The following is a 19,561-nucleotide window of genomic DNA, read 5'->3' as shown; positions in this document are numbered from 1 at the left end:
AAATCAGTAAATGGCAAGGAATGGATAGGAGGCCATCCGGATAACAAACCTGCGCACGCACAAGCATTTCAATCGAGTGCCTAGCTGAAGGTGTGTTTACTCTGCTGGCCTTTAACGGCCTTTCAAGGTAGCACCAGCTAGGGAAACCAATTCATATAACTAAATGAGCCAGGCTTTTATTCCAGGCGTGTATTCTTCAAAGACTAGTGCCCGTTTCCGATTGGCGCAACTGGAAGCCAAACATGACACTGAACCAGAAACTGAAAAACCAAAAGGCACTGTGAAGAACTTTCCACATTCTTTACTTCGCTAGCTTAATTTGAATCTTATTTTACATCATGTGGCTTTTTCAAAGCTGAAGCAATTGGGAAAAGCATACTAGCTATAACAGATTTCAAAAATCAGTGCATTAGTAGAAAATGAGTTCAAGTGAGGAGCACGGCCATTAGCCCCTCGGCACCTCCTTGGAGTGGAAAGGCATCACCATATTTAAAATATTTTTTTATTAGAATTTAATAATGCTAGCCCGAATCCTTTCAATGACATGGCGCTTTAAAAAAAACCTTGAGAGAAACCTTGTGAGTGATGCATGCGCTCAAAAGATATGCACGTCTTAAAAATGACATGCTGTGTTGTGCAGTGAGTTGAGGTAACAATATGTGAAATTCGTCCAAACTATAAAGCTGGAAAGTTACTAAAGAACTGTTTGAAGTTACATTATTTGATTGCACACTTTAAGCAAGTCAGTTTGATCTTAAAGATAAGATTAGGTAACTAGTGCTACCAAGACTGATATCTCCACATCCCACATTTTGGAAAATCCTGGGTTTACAGAAGGATATGGAAGAAAAATACCTCCTGGGATCATTTCGGCTTCTGATTTCAGCAACTAATGCTGCGCTTAAAAAACCTACTCAGTGTTTTATGTGGGATTCTAAAATATAGAGACAAATGTAAACCCATTAACTCTCTGCCTAGGATTCGAATATTTATTCTATTTTGTATTAATGGGGCAACAGTCTTTTCTTAGCAAAAATCTCGGTCTCGGTCTCTCACCTCATCCAGAGTGAAGTATGGTTCCTCAATTTCTCTTAAGGGGTCACCCAGGAAGTTGAACATGAACTCCTGAACGCGGAGGACATCAGTGGCCCAGAGCTCCTGCAGAAAAGACATGAGATGACAGGAGGGTGGAACAAAATAATAATACTTGTGAACAAGAGAATTACTAGCCAAGCAGACCTCAGGAATTTGATTTGGCCCCATTACAAAAACAGCATCAACAAAATACATTTTTAAATTGAGATCTGGTGGTTTGGTATTAAACTCGATTGAAAGTATGAAGCTGTCCATGGCTGGGGACCAGAAGGCCTGTGCAATTTCCTCCTTAAAATATACTTGCAGTGGTGGAAGGTGTTATTAATGGAGTTATTTTAAATTCTGTCTATGGCAAATGTCTCTCAAAGGGTGGGGTAGGACCATGCTCATTTTTGTCAACAGAAAGGATTCTGGTGATGAACAAGTTCGTTTTTTACTACTGACAGTGTTCAGTGCAGTAGGGAAGATATTCGCACAGGCTTATTTTTGCCAATTGGAAGAACGAGCAGAAGTTACTGAAGGTTACAAAAGACAGGTGGGTTTTCATGAAGTTACATAAACAAAGTGTTGTGGCAATGATAGAGATGGTCGGTAGAGCCCTGAGAAGAACATCAGAACCTCTGCGTTGTAAATCCATGCATTTTGAACCTGCCTTTGACAAGGTATATTAAGCCAACAAGACTGTTGCACTATTTAGTGACATCTTTTCAGTGGCCAGCATGGAATATGGGCCTAATCTTGATTTGTACCAAGCCAGTATATTGGCACCAAAGTTTCATTTATTTAACACTTGTAGGATTGAAGCTCTACACTCAGTAAGAACATTTCCTCCAGTCAGCACAATGGTTCAATATATCCCGCCGTAGTGGGTTATTCCGCCTACTCTACTGTTAAAGGCCAGAGGCAAAGGCGAGGGACTTTAACAAGAGAGTGGGCCTTTAATGGCCAGTATAGACCAGATATGGCAGGCAATAAAGTTATTAGAACATTCTGCCCCATCATGGCAGAATGTTCTAATTAGAAAAACAAAGGCCTCACAGCGCCAAAGGGGGTTGAAATATTGTGCTCCATAAGGCTTTTGTTCACGGCTGTTGCTGTGAAAAACAGACATAAGAATGTTGGAGCTCTGAGCTTCTATCAGCCATTACAAGCCCGGAGAATTCCGTTGCCTCCAATGGAGTGCTCAACATCCCAATGTTTTAATGAGTTAAAAATTTGCTGCTGAGATATGCAATGATCTGCAGATCATGAGTTTGAATACTGCCCCAGCCATCTGAGGCTTCCACCCTTACCAGGTCGATAAATTAAGCACCATTAAATGGGGAACTAGAAATTAAATAGTTTCTTATTCATAGGTGTGGTTTTTCAGCTTGTAGAATGTTCTGGATTTAAATGCTTTGCATTATTACGCCATCTAGTGCTTGGGACTGGAATTTTCCCAAAGTAGTAATAGTTATTTTTCCTTTTCTACTTTTTAGGTCGAGCGTTAGCGTTCGGCCTGCTGTATACTAAAGTATACAATAGAGTGAGTTCCAGCATTGATTTGTTAGTTGCAGTGTCCTTCAAAATTCCTTGCTTGCTAGTGGTCAGTTCTTTCCTTTGTCCTGCCTGTTTTGACTTTGGGAGCAGCACAAAGTACTGTGTAATTACGCTATGTCCTGTTTATCTCTTCTGTAAGCGACTTTTTTTTAGCATTTGCCTGTTTCACTTTAACACTGTGGGTGCTTGTTCAGTCCCTTCTCCCCACCAGCTCTCTTTGCAAACATAATAAAACAGAGGTGGGCTTTTCCAGGGCCAGCTTGCTCTCCCCTCACTGTTTTTTTTTTAATGTTGTGTAAACATGATTCCGTATCTCGTGCATATTTTTAAAACACGACCCATGTGTTTATGTGAGTTGAGCTATACTCCTCCCATGCAACCACCAGGCCCAGCTCCCTAGATAAAATCTCACTTGAGGGTCCGTGTTGAAAGGCCTTTGTTTCCTCTAGTGTGTTGAAGTGTTTCATAGACTAAAGCTAGAGGGTTGTTTTGAAAACAAGTGAAATTAACATGTTTTCAGTTTTTTCCCCCACAGATTGCATCGATCCCAGCGCAGCCAGCGTTGGACAAGGTGCAGCTGGACGGGGGCTTGCTCGACACAGGCCAGGACTCTCCGGGGCACCGGGACACGCCAGGTGACAGAGGGGGCTGTTGTGGGAGCACTTAGTGAAGAACGTAGGTGATCGGAGGGGGTGGACTATGAGCCCCCCGCAGTGCGCTGCACTGTACCTCCGAGCAGAGACAGGATTGTCGCCTCTCAACGAGCACCGTACTGTACCTCCTAGCCGAGGCTGTGCTGTGGCCTCTTACCAGGCACCGAACAGCACCCCCAAGGAGAGGGGCCGGACTGTGGCTTCTCACAGGGGGCCGAACTGCACCCCCAGGAGACAGGCCGTACTGAGACCTTTCAGTGAGCGCCGAACTGCACCCAAACAAGAGGGACATGACTGGGCCTCTCACCTCCGGCCGACCTGTACCTCTGAGCAAAGGGGCCAGACTTTAAGCCTCACGCACAGCCAAACTGTCTCACCACTCTGTGCCGGAACATCCTAAATGACCAAGAATGCCGGAACGGTCTACATATATTACCTCCCGTCCCTCCCTCGCCTTCCTTTTAACCAATGAGGCCTCCTGCCTCCCCCCTAGACCCTCCCTTCCCCTTTCAAAAACCCCCCCCACCCTTATCCCCTCCTGTTCTTTTGTCTAGCCCACGCTAGACGTTTTTTCTTTCCCTTTCTTACCTGCACGGCGGGGCCTGGAGGTCGTCGATGGAGGCACTCCTCGGGACGCGGTGCTCCGCGAGGAGTGCTACGGCTGGGTCACGTCTTGAGCGAACGGCATGGCTGCTCGAGAGGCGTGTACTGGGGGCCGGCTGACGGGGTCAGCCGGCCCTCTGTGGCTGGGGCGTTAGTTTCCGGGTTTCCGCGCCGCGGAGCCGCGAGGACCGAGGAACTTCAATTTTTGGATGCTGGTCAGGTAGGACGGGCGTTCTGCCCGTGGTTTTTTGGATTTTTACAAGGATTGTAACCTTTTTAGGGTTTGGTGGAGCCCTGTTAGGGAGGACCAGGGTCCTATATGTAGGGTAGTGTTTTGGAATGAAAGGCAGTGTTATTTTGGTTACCATGCCTAAAGCTCCAGCAAAGGGACGTGGTTGTCTCTTCTTCCTCCTCGGAGGTGGGAGGGGAGGGTAGCATTGCTCTTCCTGAGAACCCACAGGTACCTGGCAGGGGTACTCCCCTCATGTCTAGTGAGGAAGTGCAGGATATGGGTGAAATGGCTGTCACCAGGGCACTGCAAGCTGGCGTGGCCAGGACTGATCAGTCTAAGCGTGCGCACTCATCGGTAGCGGCAAGGAAATCCTCATCGGAGAGTGAGGATGAGGCCCCATCAACGTCATCTGGGGGGAAATAGGTTTCCAGAAGAGGTAATGTGGGAAGTGATGACAAATATTCGGGACAGTTTAGGTTTCCCTGTGTTTCAACCTACAAACTCAGAGTCTCATTTATTTCCTCAAATATCAGACGCCTTTTATGTTTGCCATGCCTTTCCAGGGACCTGTGAAGGATATGGTGTTTCGTGAGTGGAAGGATGTGGAGAAGGCTCAGGTTCCACGATTCCTTCAGTAACTTTACTTACTTGAGGGTGAGGGGGTTTTTCCTCCTTCAATACGCCTGGACTCTATTCTGGCTACTCTAATTGGCAAAACGGCAGTCAATCCGGAGGATTGTGTGCCTACGTATACCACAGACCGTAAAGTGGATTCAGGTCTTAAGAGGGCTTTTGCGGCGGAGAATCTGGCGCTGAGGCAGGGATTTATTCTGCTTATGCGTCACAATCATTGGTTCAAGGCTTTGATAAACTGGCGGTGGCTGTACAGGAAGGGGCGGAGTGTTCGGAGCTCCTGGCTGGTATGGAACAGCTGGCCAGATTATTGGCGGATGTGTCTTCAGATATAGTCCGTACTTCGGCTCTGGCATCTGGGTCTTTGATTGGGGCTCGTAGGTCCCTCTGGTTGCGTTCATGGAAGGCTGATCCAGGGGAAACGGCGGCCTTGTTGAGACTGCCGTTTGAGGGTTGTAACTTGTTTGGAGAACTATTACCATCCATACTTTCCAAGGCGTTTAAGGAGCGGAAGCATGCCTTACCTTATAAAGGGGTTTCTTCTTCGGGTAAAGGGTGGAAGAAGCATTCCAGATCTTCTCCTACTAGGGTTGCTAAATCCTTTTCGTTTAGGAGACGGCGTTTTCATCCGCGTTTTTCACCTAAGAAGTCTACTCCTGAGACCCGGGGTGGTTTCAAGAAGGGGTCCTGGCATTCGCTGTGGGCCTGGCAGAGGGCCGGTTGGGGGATGACTGTGTCACTTTCTTTCAGCTTGGGAGGACAGTGTAACCGATCATTGGGTACTAGACATGATGACCAATGGTTATGTCATAGATTTTGTGGCGGTTCCTCCAGATTCCGGGGTGCATCCCACACCTCTGCCTTCAGAGGGGTCTTGGAGTGGAGCATTATTGGACGGAGTGCGGGACTTACTGGTCATGGGGGCCATTTCCCATGTTCCGCTAGACGACCGAGGTCAGGGCACTTATGCGGTCTTGTTTCTTGTGCGGAAAGTTTCAGGGGGATTTTCAACCGGTGCTCAATCTGAAGGAGGTGAATACCTGGATCAGGACAGGGCATTTCCGCATGCTGTCCATTCAGACTATTTTTCCATTGGTCAGGCAAGGGGATTTTCTGGTGTCACTGGATCTGCCGGATGCTTAACCACACGTACCGGGGGCATGGTCCTCTCAAAAGTTCCTGAGGTTTGCTGTGGGGCAGGATCGTTTCCAGTTTTGCGTTCTGCCTTTCGGTCTGAAATCTTCTCCCCGAATTTTCACGAATATGCTGGCTCCTCTAGTGGCTTTGCTTCATTCAGAAGGGGTGTTTCTGCACCCTTTACTAGTCGACATTTTGATTCATGCCCATTCACGAGACCTTTTGCAGAGGCAGGTGGCCCAAGTTCTGGGGGTCCTGCAATAACACGGGTTTTTGATCAATTGGGTGTAATCGGACTTTGTGCCGTCCCAGGATCTGGTTTTTCTAGGGGCTCGGTTTCAGCCTATTCTAGGGTTGGTGACTGTGTCTGAAAAAAGGTTGGATGCTCTCCAGGCTTTGGTAAAGAAGGTATGGTTACTGTCTGCTCCCCGAGCTCTTCTATGGTTGCGACTGCACATTTGGCGTCAGTGATATTTTGGGTTCTTGGGCACGTTTCCATCCCCTGTGCTTGATGACGTGGTTCTTGAGTAGGTGGGATCCAGGGTCCGGTTCTCTGAAGGACGGGGTTCCAGGGTCCGGATTGATTCACAGAGAGTTGCAATGGTGGTTGGATGCAGACCACCTGAGGGTAGGGGTGTCTTTGTCACCTCTGAGACCCGTGGTGGTGACGACGGATGCCAGCCTCTCCGGTTGGGGGGCATGGATGGGGTCAGCTCAGATTCGGGGGTTTTGGTCCCCTCGGGAGGAGAGTCGGTCATCTAATTGGCGAGAATTGCGGGCTATATTCCTGGCTCTGGTCCATTTCCAGGATTCCCTGAGGGGGTTGGCGGTTCTGGTTCGCACAGACGACTTAGTGGCCGAGGCTTATGTCATTCGGCGAGAGTGGTAAATGTTCGGGCGGATCTACTGAGCAGCGTGATTCCTTCCTCTCAACTTTTCTCTCTCCGGAGGTCTCTGTTTCGGCATCTGGTTCGGCTTTGGGTCTTCCAGTGCTGGATGTGTTTGCGTCAGTAGAGAATGCGATAGTGGAGTGCTTCTGCTCCCGGTTTCGGTGTCCCCAAGCATGGGAGGTGGACGGGATGTCATGTCCTTGGCCGCAGGGCCTTTTATATGCATTCCCTCCGTTTCAACTATTCAGGGCGTTTCTGTTAGGTGCCAGTGGCTTTGAGTTCTACCTTGCTGGCTTCATGGAGACGTTCAACTTTGCTTTCTTATGGTAGACAGTGGAAGGTGTTTTCGTCTTGGTGCTTAAGTCGTGAGTTGGATCCTTCCTGCGCTTCTCTCTTTGAGGTGATGCAGTTCCTGCAGGACGGTGCTCGTTTAGGGTTGTCAGTGGCTTCTCTTCGGGTACAGTGGGCGGCTATTCAGGCATTTAGGGACCATGGCGTAATCTTCAAGTTGAAGGGCGATTGATGCCTGGATTTTTTCAGGGGCTTATTAATTTATTTCCTCGCCCGGTACGTTCTTTTCCCTCATGGGATCTGTCCTTGGTTTTGGATGTGTTGACGGGGGCCCCTTTTGACCCATTGGGGGACTGTGATTTGCGACGTCTATCTTTGAAGACGTTCTTTTTGGTCGCCATTACTTCGGCTCGTCGGTTGGGGGAATTGGGGGCATTGGCATGTTCCTTTCCTTTTTTGTAAGATTTTTCCCGATAGGGTGGTTCTGGTTCCGGTGCCTTCCTTTATTCCAAAAGTCAATTCTTCGTTCCATTCCAGGCAGGCGGTCATCCTTCCTTCAATTTGTCTGGATCCCTCATCAGGGGAGGAGGTCCGTTTGCATTCGTTGGATATACGTAGGGTTTTGTTGGAGTATCTGCGGGCGGTGGCTCCTTTTCGTACAGGGGATTCACTGCTTGTTACTTTTGGTCCGGCACGCTAAGGTGAGAAACCTTCCACGGCTTCCTTGAGTCGGTGGGTTCGATCTTTGATTCTGTTGGCCTATTCCTTGAAAGAGGTGGTTCCTCCTCTAGGGATTCAGGGGAGGTCTTCCAGAGGCATGGCGGCGACGGTGGCAGAGCTTCAGGGGACTTCAGTGGTGGAGATTTGCAGGGCCGCCGCTTGGGCTTCTCCTTCGGCGTTTGTGCGTCATTATAGGCTGTCGGTCTTGGATGGTTTGGAGTCGGTGTTTGGTCACCGGGTCTTATCCTCTATGAGATAATGTTTGGGATGTTCTTGGTGCAGGATATTAACAAAGGGTCTTGCAACTCGATGTCCGTCTCCTGTGTGTTTTTCTTGCTATGTCTCATTGGTTAAAAGGAAGGCGAGGGAGGGACGGGAGGTAATGCTTCCATTTTCTTACGATAATGGCATTACTCCTAGTCCTACTCCCTCGCCTTCCTTTTCCGTTCCCTCCCACCCTCCCGGTACGGACTGTCCGAGTTGCGGCTTGGGCTTGGTTTTTGTACAGGAGGGGATAAGGGTGGGGGGGGTTTTTGAAAGGGGAAGGGAGGGTCTAGGGGGGAGGCAGGAGGCCTCATTGGTTAAAAGGAAGGCGAGGGAGTAGGACTAGGAGTAATGCCATTATCGTAAGAAAATGGAAGCATTACATATACATACAAGCGTTCTACACAGCCGTGCCTACCAAACAGCCACTCGACACGGAGAAACCAAAAAACAAACAGAGGTACCAATGACTTGCTGTTTCTGGATAGGGAACCGAAAACCTCTACAGACTAAACATTTCTTTCCTCGTCTTTTATTTTAGGAAAATTTTCTGGTGAAACAATCTTCTATTTTTCTTATGTTCCCTCTGGAGAGAACAAATACATCGTGAAATCGTTTTATTTATTTATTAATGACCCGTGTGTGAAAAAAAAAAAAATGCAAATAGATCCGATGTCTAAATGCAGTCAATATTTTTTATGATTGTTTTGTAAATATCTTTGCATACTATTTTTCTGCCATAAATAAATATGTTTGAAACTTAAAGAGCCCGCGGTTTTATTTTCCCAACCTATCAGGCTCTGGGCAGAAGTAAATAAAATAAATACCGGCTTGTTTAGTCGCAGAGGCCCCGTGAGAGGGTGCATTTACAGAGATAGATTTATTGCCTGATTTCTCACCCTGCTTTTTTGTGGTGATAGCTCTTCAGCCCAAAGACCTCACCCCACCTACCAAACTCTTCTCAGTGTTCAAGAGTATGTGACTGGTACATTGGTGTTACTTTCCTTTTTTTTGCACAAGTCACGTCTGCACTCTGCACCAGGGGATACATTTGCCTTGTAAACATGCGAAAGGGCCATTGAAAAACTTAACACTGAAGCTAGAGCTCTTGTGAGGGTTTACAGCTGGCCTCGGATAAAGCAGGACAGGCCCAGAGCTGAAGTGAACCGAACAGCTGGCGATCAAAATGTCACCTATGTGCGTTTTGCTCTCCCTTTGGAAGAAAGTGCTACACCAGGCAGAAAGCTCGACACCCATATAACCGAAATCAGCATCCGTGAAGCGACTTATAAACAGTTTAATAAGGAGCTGGATACCAGAACCTGTTTATGTTTATGTCCCAACTTTTCACTCACAAGGGAACGGAGTGGCAGAGCGGTGACCCAAAATGACACAGTTTGGCCAAGTGGGTCATCTGAGACTCTGCCTGGCAGTTTCAAAGTCTCCAGTTAATGGAGATTGCGCCTTATTTGCACTCTATAGTTCACAGTAATATGTTATGTGCCTTTTGCTTTTCGTAAACACCTCCACCCCAATCCCACCCCCTCATTTCTGGTCTGTTTGACCAGACCCATTTGGCTGCATTCGTTCACCCAAAGAGGTCTGCCACTTTGGAATGTGAGGGGAAGCTTGGTTTTTGGGGTCCTCTTTGCAGACCTCCTTTGGAAACGTGAAAGGAACAAATAAAAGGCAGCCGTTGTGCCAAATTTGGGGTACAATCGATGCAAGGCACGCCTCTGTGAGTCGCAGAAGGTCTGTGGTATTAGTTGACCAATAAATGTGACTGGATGCAATGCTTTTTAATGCACAATATAAAAGGTTTTGAACGTAACCTTTGGTGTCCCTTTCTTATCACAGATACTACAATTATGTGGCATTGTGTAAATAATATGCTGAGTTTGGAGACACCAACCCGTGCAAGCATCTTTAGATACAATCTATCTATCTATCTATCTATCTATCTATCTATCTATCTATCTATCTATCCGCACTTTTCTAGCAGGCCGTAAATGTGCACTGTTGTTAATGCATTTTAATTCTATTGCTACGGTAGATCACGGACCCTGCTTTCCGTGCCCCTCGTTTACTGCCGGTGTTTACAGAGGTACTAGGGGGCATGTTTATATTACAGGATTAGTCAGGGGGTGAAAATTGGATTTGGGTCCTGGGTGATTCGCCATCAAACGAAAGAAGGTGCGAGGGCTGGGGCATTGTTTGCCTTGAGCCCACTTCTCAGATTAACCGAGGACTACCATTAGCTCCGCGTGTGATATTTTAGGGTTATTCCATCGGTGTGGCCGCGGAAGCTCTGCTTGGCAGCGCTGCGGGCACTTATCTCTGCTTCCATGATCATGAGCAAGCTGTGGTACACCGTCCCCGCTGACATCGCCTTACTTTTCAGCCCTAAAAGTGGCAACTGCCAACTTTTTCAGCACTAGACGGCATTTGAAATTAAATGATACACTGCAAAAGAAACACACAAATCAAAAAACAAAACGCTACGCATTTAGAGCCTGACATTGTATTTCATGTAAAAAAAATGTTGCATTCGAATAATTGTCAAAGTAGTTATGTCGCACAGAACCGGCTAGAATGTTTATTAACAATTTGCAGACGGTGTATTACGGGTCCGTGCAGTAACGAGGTATACGGGTCGTCCATTGAAAATCTGTGGGGAAAAATAATCCGTTTTTTCCCCAGATGCACATCAGAAGTTTTTTATTGCCGTATAGTTGCGTTTATTTGAATAAGTGCCGCTTTTCACATTTTTGCTCGCATATGCTCGAGTTAGAGCAATTAGCGTTGTAAACTCCTAACCACACAAATGAAAAGAAAAAAAAACGCTATGTAAAATGCGATTGTGCTCGGTTTTTTCATTTTAAATTTCAGCACGATCGCGCTGCGTTTTTTTTCTTTTCATTTGTGTGGCAAGAAAAGTCCAGTTAGGAGTTTACAACGCTAATAGCTCTAACTTGAGCAAATGTGAGACCAGTTGCATTGAGAATGCTTCTTTTTCCATGTTGACGACCTCTGCTATTTGGTGCCTAGATCCTCCTCCTGTGACAACATATGCCCTTCCCTGATCCTCCTGCTGGTCGCCATTTTCAGATTATTATTATTATTATTTTTTTTCTTTGCCCCATCTTCTGGGGAGGTGGGTGGATCGCTTGTTAATCCAGAAAATTCTTGACACTACAAAACTACATCTACAGGTCAGAAACTATTTTTGTTTTTGCAGCGTGAATCTTTTCTGGATTCACATGCTTTTGATTGATTTTGTAGCAGTACTCTACTGTTGAGGTGGTTGGGATGAAGATGAACTTGGTGAATGTATGTTTCAAAACCTTTTGTCCAACTTCAGCTTCTTCATTCATTTGAATGTCTATGCAGTAATGTTTTGTGAAAGCATGAACAGATGACCAGATTGCTGCCATACAAATATCCTGTGATGGAATGTTTGCTTAGGAAGCTACTCTTTCTCCTTATTAACGTGTTGAATGTGCCCTAGGGGTTACAAGATAAAGGTGCTCCTGCGGGGGCGAGGCACAATTTTTTTGCTTGACAAATGCATTTTGCAATAGTTCCTTTTGTGACAGGATTTACTTTATTATTTCCTGCAAATGAAATAAACAATTGTTTTGTTTTCCTGACTGTCTTAGTTCTTTCTATGTAATATATGACTGACCTTCTAACATCCAATGTGTGCAATGCTCTCTCAGCATTGTTCTTTGCTTCTGGGAAAAAAAGTAGAATTTGAATTGATTGACTAATACGAAGGTTTTATATAAATGTAAGCAGAAATTGTTGTGTCTGTTCTCTTGACCACCCTGTTTTTATGAATTTGCAAGTAATGTCCTTGAATTGTGAGAGCTTGTAATTCACTCACTCTCCACAAGGATGTAATTGCTACCGGAAAAGCAGTTTTAAGTGTGAGCAACTTCAGAGATGCTTTGTGTAGAGGCTCACACAGCTTCCCCATCAGTTGTGTTAAAACCATATTTAAGTTCCATGCAGGAGCAGGTACCCTTCTGGGTGGTGCTATTCCTTTTAAGAATCTTTTTATTGCGGGTGATGTTAAGAGACTCTTCACTAAGTGTCCCCTTGTGTATGCTACGTTAGCTGCCAGATTTACTGTCAAGGAAGTGTAGGATAACTTGCAATCTAAAAGTTGAGTTAGATACTTTAGTATTGAAGTCTTGTTTTTCTGGTTAGCCGATCCCCTTTAATTCACCACTGAGTATATAATTCCCATTCTTCTGTATACCATTGTCTTGTTCTTGGCCTTCTGGCTTCTCTGAGCACAGCCATTGTTTTTACTGAAAGATGCATGTGAGCAAATTCGAAGTATTGAAGAGCCATGCAGTTAGACTTAACGTCTCTGGTTCTGGATGCAGAACATAGCCCTTGTTTATTGTCAGCAAATCGTGTTGCTTTGTTAGTTTCAGAAAATTTCCTTTGGCTGTTTCTATCAGTTCTGAAAACCACATTTGTTGTGCCCGCTGTGGTGCAATTAAAATTAGAGTCATTCTGTCCTGCTTGCATTTGTTGATTACTCTGTGTATCAGAGGCATCAGAGGAAAAGCGTATGCAAATATCCGTGACCAGCTTATTGACCGGGCATTCTCTAGTGATTGGTGATGTGGAAGTCAGGACACAACGTTTTGGTATTTTGTGTTTTCTACTGTTGTGAACAGATCTAGGTTTGGTGTTCCCAAACATGTGAATGTCTGTTAGAGTACGCATTGATTGAGCTACCATTCGTTGGTAGTCGATGAGTCTGCTCAGATTGTCTGCTTGTACATTGTCCTTCCCTGGAAGATGAACTGCTTTAAGGTAAATCTGTCTTTGAATTGCCCATTTCCAAATTTGTTATGCTAATTTTGATAGGACAAATTGTGTTCCCCCTTGTTTGTTGATATAAAACATTGCTGTAGTGTTGGCTGTTTGTATTAATATTGACCTTCCCCCAAGCTTTTTCTGAACGGCTTTTAAAGCAAGGAACACTGTTTTTAATTTCAGGATGTTGATATGATGAATTGCTTCCTGATCTGTCCACACACCTCTTACATTGAATGATCTCATATGAGCACCACAACTCATATGTGAGGCATCCGTTGTAATGGTCACTGTAGGAGTTGGTTGTGTAAATGTGTTCCTGCTGTTAACTGTGTTCTGTTCCACCATACCATCTCTTCCTATATTTTTTCCATGAAAACCACTAGATCTTCCCAGCTCCCTGTTGCTTGTGACCATTGGTTCTGTAGCCATTCTTGAACTGGTTTCATATGAAGCCCTGCATATAGAATGAGTGGAATGCTTGAGGCCATTTTTCCCAGGATTGTCCCCACAGCCCTCACTGTCAGATACCAATCCCTTTGCCAATGGGGAATTTCCTGTAGTATTGAATTTATTCTTGTTTCACAGGGAAAAGCTTTCTGCTCGATTGTATTTAATCTTGCTCCCAAAAATATTTTTTTCTTTCTGGTTTGTGGAAGATTTTTCTGTATTGATTGAGAATCCTAGATTGAATAGCATTGATATTATTGTTTGAAATCTTTTTTCGTATTTGTTTAAATATCATGCTCTTATTAACCAATTGTCTAATTATGGGTATATGTGAATCACTTGTCTCTTTAAATGTATTGCTGCAGCTGCTAAGCATTTTGTAAATATTGTTGGAGCTGATTTTATCCAGAAAGCCAGCACTTTGAATTGGTAAAATTTCTTATTGACCATAAATCTTAAATATGTTTGTGCTTGTTATTCATTGGAATGTGTGTAGGGAAGTGCCTTTTTTTTTTTTTTTTAACAGGGGCTTGGTAATTGATGCAATTTTGACTGAAAGTGCAATAGTTTTCTGCTAAACATTTCCAAAGTGCCAGATCTCGTTCCCTAAAATTGTGTAATTGCTCCCCAACCTGCATTACCCTTGGCCCCTGTAAGCCCCTAGTAAAAGGTACCCCTATTACCTGGGCCAGGGATACCAAAGAGGGTCCCCAAGGGCTGCAGCATGCATTGTGCAAACTTTAGGGACCCATCACCTAACACATGCAGACTACCATTACAGTCTGCATGTCTTGGTGCAGATAAAAGTGAAAAAACAACATGGCACGCAGCCTGTGTGTCCTGCCCCCTAACAGAGTGAGCAATATATGTAAGTCACCCCTACAGCAGGCCTTATAGCCCTAAAGAAGGGGCATTTTATTACATGTGAGGGCATATCTGTAAGATTAGATATGCCCCTGGTATGTCTTTGTCGATTCTTAGACATAAGAGTGAAAAGGGAAGCCATTTTAAGTACATTTGCTGGATACTGATTTTCCTCTTTTCTGGGCACTAATTCAATAGTATTTTTCTCCAGTAATTTGTTTACTTCGTTTGTTAGACTTGATGTTTCCAGTTTTGAGAGAAACTTTTCCGTCTGTGTCCTTTTTGGTGGTGATTTTATTAATTCTATGTAATATCCATATTTTATGGTATTTATAATCCTACTGTCAGAAGTTATCTTTCTCCACTCCTGAAGGAAGTGTTTTAGTCTACTTACCACAGGTGTTGAATGTGAGAGGTTTTGTTATGATTATTGTGCTGTAGACTTACTTACTAGAGGAAGCTGTTCCTCCTCTTTGTGGCTGTGCTCTTCTCCTTGCATGGCCCGAACGGACTGTTGCCCTTGTGAAAGAAATTGCCAGCTTATAGGTGTTGTCAGAGCCTGACATGTTCTGTGAAAACCCTGATTCGAGGATGAAGCTGAAAAACTCCCCCTTCCTGATGGTCTCCTTAGAGGATTTGTCCCTCTTCTCAAGTTTCCTCTAAATTGGAGTGCACCCATGCTTTTTGCGGTCTCATTGTCCTTCTTTATCTGCTGCAGAATGTTGTCTACTGCAGCACCGAGGAGATGTTATCCATCAAATGGGTCATTGATGATATTTGCCTACAATTTAGGCTTAAATCCTGACATCCTTAACCATGTGTGGCTCTGTAGGGTTGTCCCTGCCATCATCTGGTGGCTGTCTGTGTCTGCAGCATCCAGAGTAGAATTTAAACCAGTATTAGCAAAGTTTTTATCTTCTTCAGTTAATGCTGAAGCTCTCTTTCTGTAATGCTGTGAAAGGTGTTGCATGAGCTGTGCCTTTTCGTCCCACTGTTGATATGCATAGCGGTTTGACAGGGCATTGGAATTTGCAATCCTCCATTCATTTGCAGCACCTCTTTCAAATTTTCTTTTCACCAGATCCATTTTCTTGCTTTCTTGTCTGGGGGTGGTCCAGATGTTGTTGGAATATTAGCCCTCTTTCTTGCAGTTGCTGCAATGATGGAATCAGACTGTACTGCATTAATATTCGGAGGGTCCTCTGAAGAGTGTCTATACTTTTTGCAGCTCTGGGAGTCACAGCTTTTCAATTTCCAGGCTCCTTAAATGCCTCCTTGCTTTGTTTTAGAATTCTAGGTAACATTGGCAGAAATAGATTTTTGGTTTGCAAAGAGATTACTGTTTCCAGCAGGAAGAAAGATTGGGCCTTCTCTTCCTCTAGTTGTCGCCATACTTTTCAGCTGCCTTTGTTATGAGCTGGTTGCATATGGCAATATTCTCTGGGGGAGAAGCTCTTGATGGGTGGGTGTCAATACCTCTTCTGGTGAATTTGTCTCCATGTCCTGCCATTGACTATCAGGGTACTCTGACCCTTCATGTAACAATTCCTGCTCTAAATCTTCTTCTTGTGGCTCTGGTGTTGTTGGGGGTTCTAGATCTTCAGTTCCCCCACTACTATCTTCCTGTCTTGTTGTCTTATGTGGAATTCTAGATTCCTCAGGAGATTCGTTGAAATCCCTTTTTTCCTGCAAAATTGCTGCCATTTCGGCTTCCAGACCTTTCTTCTTTCTTTTGATTTCAGCAGCCCTTTCCTCGAAGTCGACCACTGATGTTGGTGGTTGACTGAGTTTTTTCCATGCCTTTTTCAGTGTTTCGCCCCTCCTTTCTTCCTTCGATGTCGAAGCTTCTCTACTTCAATCTTTTTACTCCTCCACTCAACTCGGTTCATCTTTCGACGTCTTCTCAGGAGTTCGAACATCTGCGGTATCCCTTGTAATGGACCATAGGGGTTCTTTTGATTTGGTCTTGCTCTAGTTGATGATTTTCTCAACGACAAGGCCTCCTTATGACATTTTCAGTCAGATGCTTTCCACCCCTCCCCCACTCAGTTTTTTTCATGGTTACCTTTTTTTTTTGTTCTTTTTCTACATCAAAAATGGATAGTTCAACATCTGATCCCTCACCCTCAGATCCTTCTGGAGCATGGTTTTTCCTTGTCGCTGGATAATCCAAATTCTTTAAGGTATGGTGATAACTTTTATCCCTGAACGGCATGGTGCGCCTGTCTCTGCTTGTCCCTCGCTGTTAGTCTTCGGTATGAAGTCTGCGTACACCTCGCAATCAACGGAGTTGTGGTCGAGAGGTAAACACAAGTTGCACTCTCAATGTTTGTCTTTTTGTGAATACTTATTATGACATTTCAGGCAAAACTGAAAGGGTGTTTTCTCCATATCAACCGGAATAGGGAGCACCCAGTCCTGGTAGAAAAAGGACTACTACTACTACTACTACTATGGGAAAATTCCGGTTCCAATCACTAGATGGCGGAATAATGCAAAGCATGTGAATCCAGAAAAGATCCAGGATGGAAAACAACCGTTATTTACCACTCCGTGGGTGGACTGGATGCGTCCTGCATATACCTCCTCCAAACTAGCCCAGCACAGCTCTTAGAGTCGGCAGACATGTGGTTTAAAACAATATATATATATATATATATACAAGCTATTATTATGGATATTAAACTGGGGCTGAGGGTGAAGGGAAGTATGATCCCACACTACGCAAATAACGTACTCCTGCTCAATATGACCCTTCAACAAGCACATTCATCGCTTGTGGACTGCTACATGAACAAAAGCCTAACTGTTAATGAACTAAATTTAGACAATTTGGGCTAAAGAACACCTTTACACCTGAATTAATAATGGAAAAAGGCTGGAACTTGCTCACACTTATGAGCTTTTGAGAATCATTTTGAACGATAAGAGCATCAGTGGAATTTGATGTGAGAGAAGAAAAGAACCAGGAAGAAGACATAAATGTGCACATTCAATCGGTTTATTACACAACGCAGTGACAAAAAAAATTATGATCCCTTGGATTAAAGGCTCAGGTAGATAAGGGGGTGTTAAAAGTATTTGTGTATGGGGACCTGGTATCAATGGGGCAAGAGAAGTATGAGCTTGGGAAATTGGAGGTCCAAGAATGTGGGATGGAAATTAGTCTTTATGGTGCTCACTCTGGATAACTAGACTCAAGCTAGCATATATCAGGACAAGAGAAATATCAGTGTGAGATGGTGTGCCTGTTGAGGAATGTTATGCATGTGAAACAGATCAACTGGTAGAAATCTTATAAAATAAAGTGCTCCTGCAGAGGGACGGACCTGCAGCAATGTAATTTGAGAATTAGCAGTAAAGGGCAACTATTCGCAAGGGCTAGAAAGCGACAGTGGAATGAATAAGGTTGGCTTTAAAGATCTGACTAAACAGGTTGAAAATTATGTATCAACCTGACTATCAGTCAAACGTTGCTTAGTGACTACTCCTTTTACGTACAGTAAGCACTGTAACATATATTTATGTTCAATGGCTGGTATACCCATTGTAAAAATGTGCCTCACAAATACAAAAGAGGTATATGACATTCCGGTTCAAATAGTTGCTTGCTCTCAGAGCAGTGGGCCTCTGGATGGGTCAAAGGGTACTAGAACGTTTATGCATATTATGCGCTCTTGCAAAATCATTTTTTTATTATTATTATATGTATTATTTATATGGAAGCAGGGATTCTTCAGTGCCCTAAAAGGCAGCATATTAGATTTTACCATTTTAAAGACGCAATGACAATGGCTAAAATGTTGAAAAAGTAGTTTGATGACTGCGGTCCTTGCTATAAAGTGTCAGTGAATGGCTGTTGTGCAGTGTCCATATACAGGGGTTCACCTAAGCAGAAAGGAAAATTGTGCAATGTGTTTTGTGAGTGCACATTAAGCGCTTGCAATGGTAATCAATGACTTCACATTACCAGTAGTGATGGTGTGTAGCACATGAATGCACATATGTTGTCCAGAAGAGAGAGACTTGTTACTCTGCCGGTGCCCTACAAGGGAACGCACTCGACAGTTGTGCCATCTTGCAGAGGCACGCATTACACTGCATTGGTTTAACAAATCTCCTGTTCAGTTTGGAATCCTGAAAATGTACTGATGTATCGCAATAACTCTCCACATCAGTTACCAAGGCAACTTGCAACACTTTGGCAAACAATTTGAGAAAAATGTGTATCCAAGAGATATATGGAAAAAAACAAAAGCTCGAAATAGTAATCTATTTACCATATGACATGTGCAAGCCTTTTAGAATATTTCAATTTCACTGGTGAATAATAAATAGAAGATGCTGAAAAATTAATAAAAGATGCTGAATAATACATAAAAGATTTGTAGAGTGTCAGCGCCTGTAAGGAAATGCCTCCTTGGCATGGTTACCCCCTGACTTTTTGCCTTTGCTGATGCTATGTTTTGAATTGAAAGTGTGCTGAGGCCTGCTAACCAGGCCCCAGCACCAGTGTTCTTTCCCTAACCTGTACTTTTGTATCCACAATTGGCACACCCTGGCATCCAGATAAGTCCCTTGTAAATGGTACCCCTGGTACCAAGGGCCCTGATGCCAAGGAAGGTCTCTAAGGGCTGCAGCATATCTTATGCCACCCTGGAGCCCCCTCACTCAGCACAGACACCCTGCTTGCCAGCTTGTGTGTGCTGGTGAGAACAAAACGAGTAAGTCGACATGGCACTCCCCTCAGGGTGCCATGCCAGCCTCTCACTGCCTATGCAGGTATAGATAAGTCACCCCTCTAGCAGGCCTTACAGCCCTAAGGCAGGGTGCACTATACCATAGGTGAGGGCACCAGTGCATGAGCACTGTGCCCCTACAGTGTCTAAGCAATACCTTAGACATTGTAAGTGCAGGGTAGCCATAAGAGTATATGGTCTGGGAGTCTGTTTTACACGAACTCCACAGCACCATAATGGCTACACTGAAAACTGGGAAGTTTGGTATCAAACTTCTCAGCACAATAAATGCACACTGATGCCAGTGTACATTTTATTGTAAAATACACCCCAGAGGGCACCTTAGAGGTGCCCCCTGAAACCTTAACCAACTATCTGTGTAGGCTGACTGGTTCCAGCAGCCTGCCACACTAGAGACATGTTGCTGGCCCCATGGGGAGAGTGCCTTTGTCACTCTGAGGCCAGTAACAAAGCCTGCACTGGGTGGAGATGCTAACACCTCCCCCAGGCAGGAGCTGTCACACCTGGCGGTGAGCCTCAAAGGCTCACCCCTTTGTGCCAGCACCGCAGGACACTCCAGCTAGTGGAGTTGCCCGCCCCCTCCGGCCACGGCCC

General features: G+C 44.6%; 1 protein-coding gene across 2 annotated transcripts in view; it reads right to left on the bottom strand.

Annotated features, from left to right (window-relative positions):
• The window catches only part of PLCG1 (phospholipase C gamma 1), a 775,517-nt gene that overhangs the window by 430,323 nt on the left and 325,633 nt on the right, over positions 1-19,561 (bottom strand). For both annotated transcript variants that reach the window (XM_069243788.1, XM_069243789.1), the window contains exon 9: positions 1,057-1,158. In XM_069243788.1, coding sequence (XP_069099889.1) covers positions 1,057-1,158 — 102 coding nt within the window. The remainder of the gene's footprint in view (positions 1-1,056; positions 1,159-19,561) is intronic.

The sequence above is a fragment of the Pleurodeles waltl genome, chromosome 7 (genome assembly GCF_031143425.1).
Source record: "Pleurodeles waltl isolate 20211129_DDA chromosome 7, aPleWal1.hap1.20221129, whole genome shotgun sequence".
In the NCBI taxonomy this organism is placed as follows: domain Eukaryota; kingdom Metazoa; phylum Chordata; class Amphibia; order Caudata; family Salamandridae; genus Pleurodeles; species Pleurodeles waltl.
Note: the sequence above shows the minus strand (reverse complement) of the source record. Positions and strands in the feature narration are given on the sequence as shown.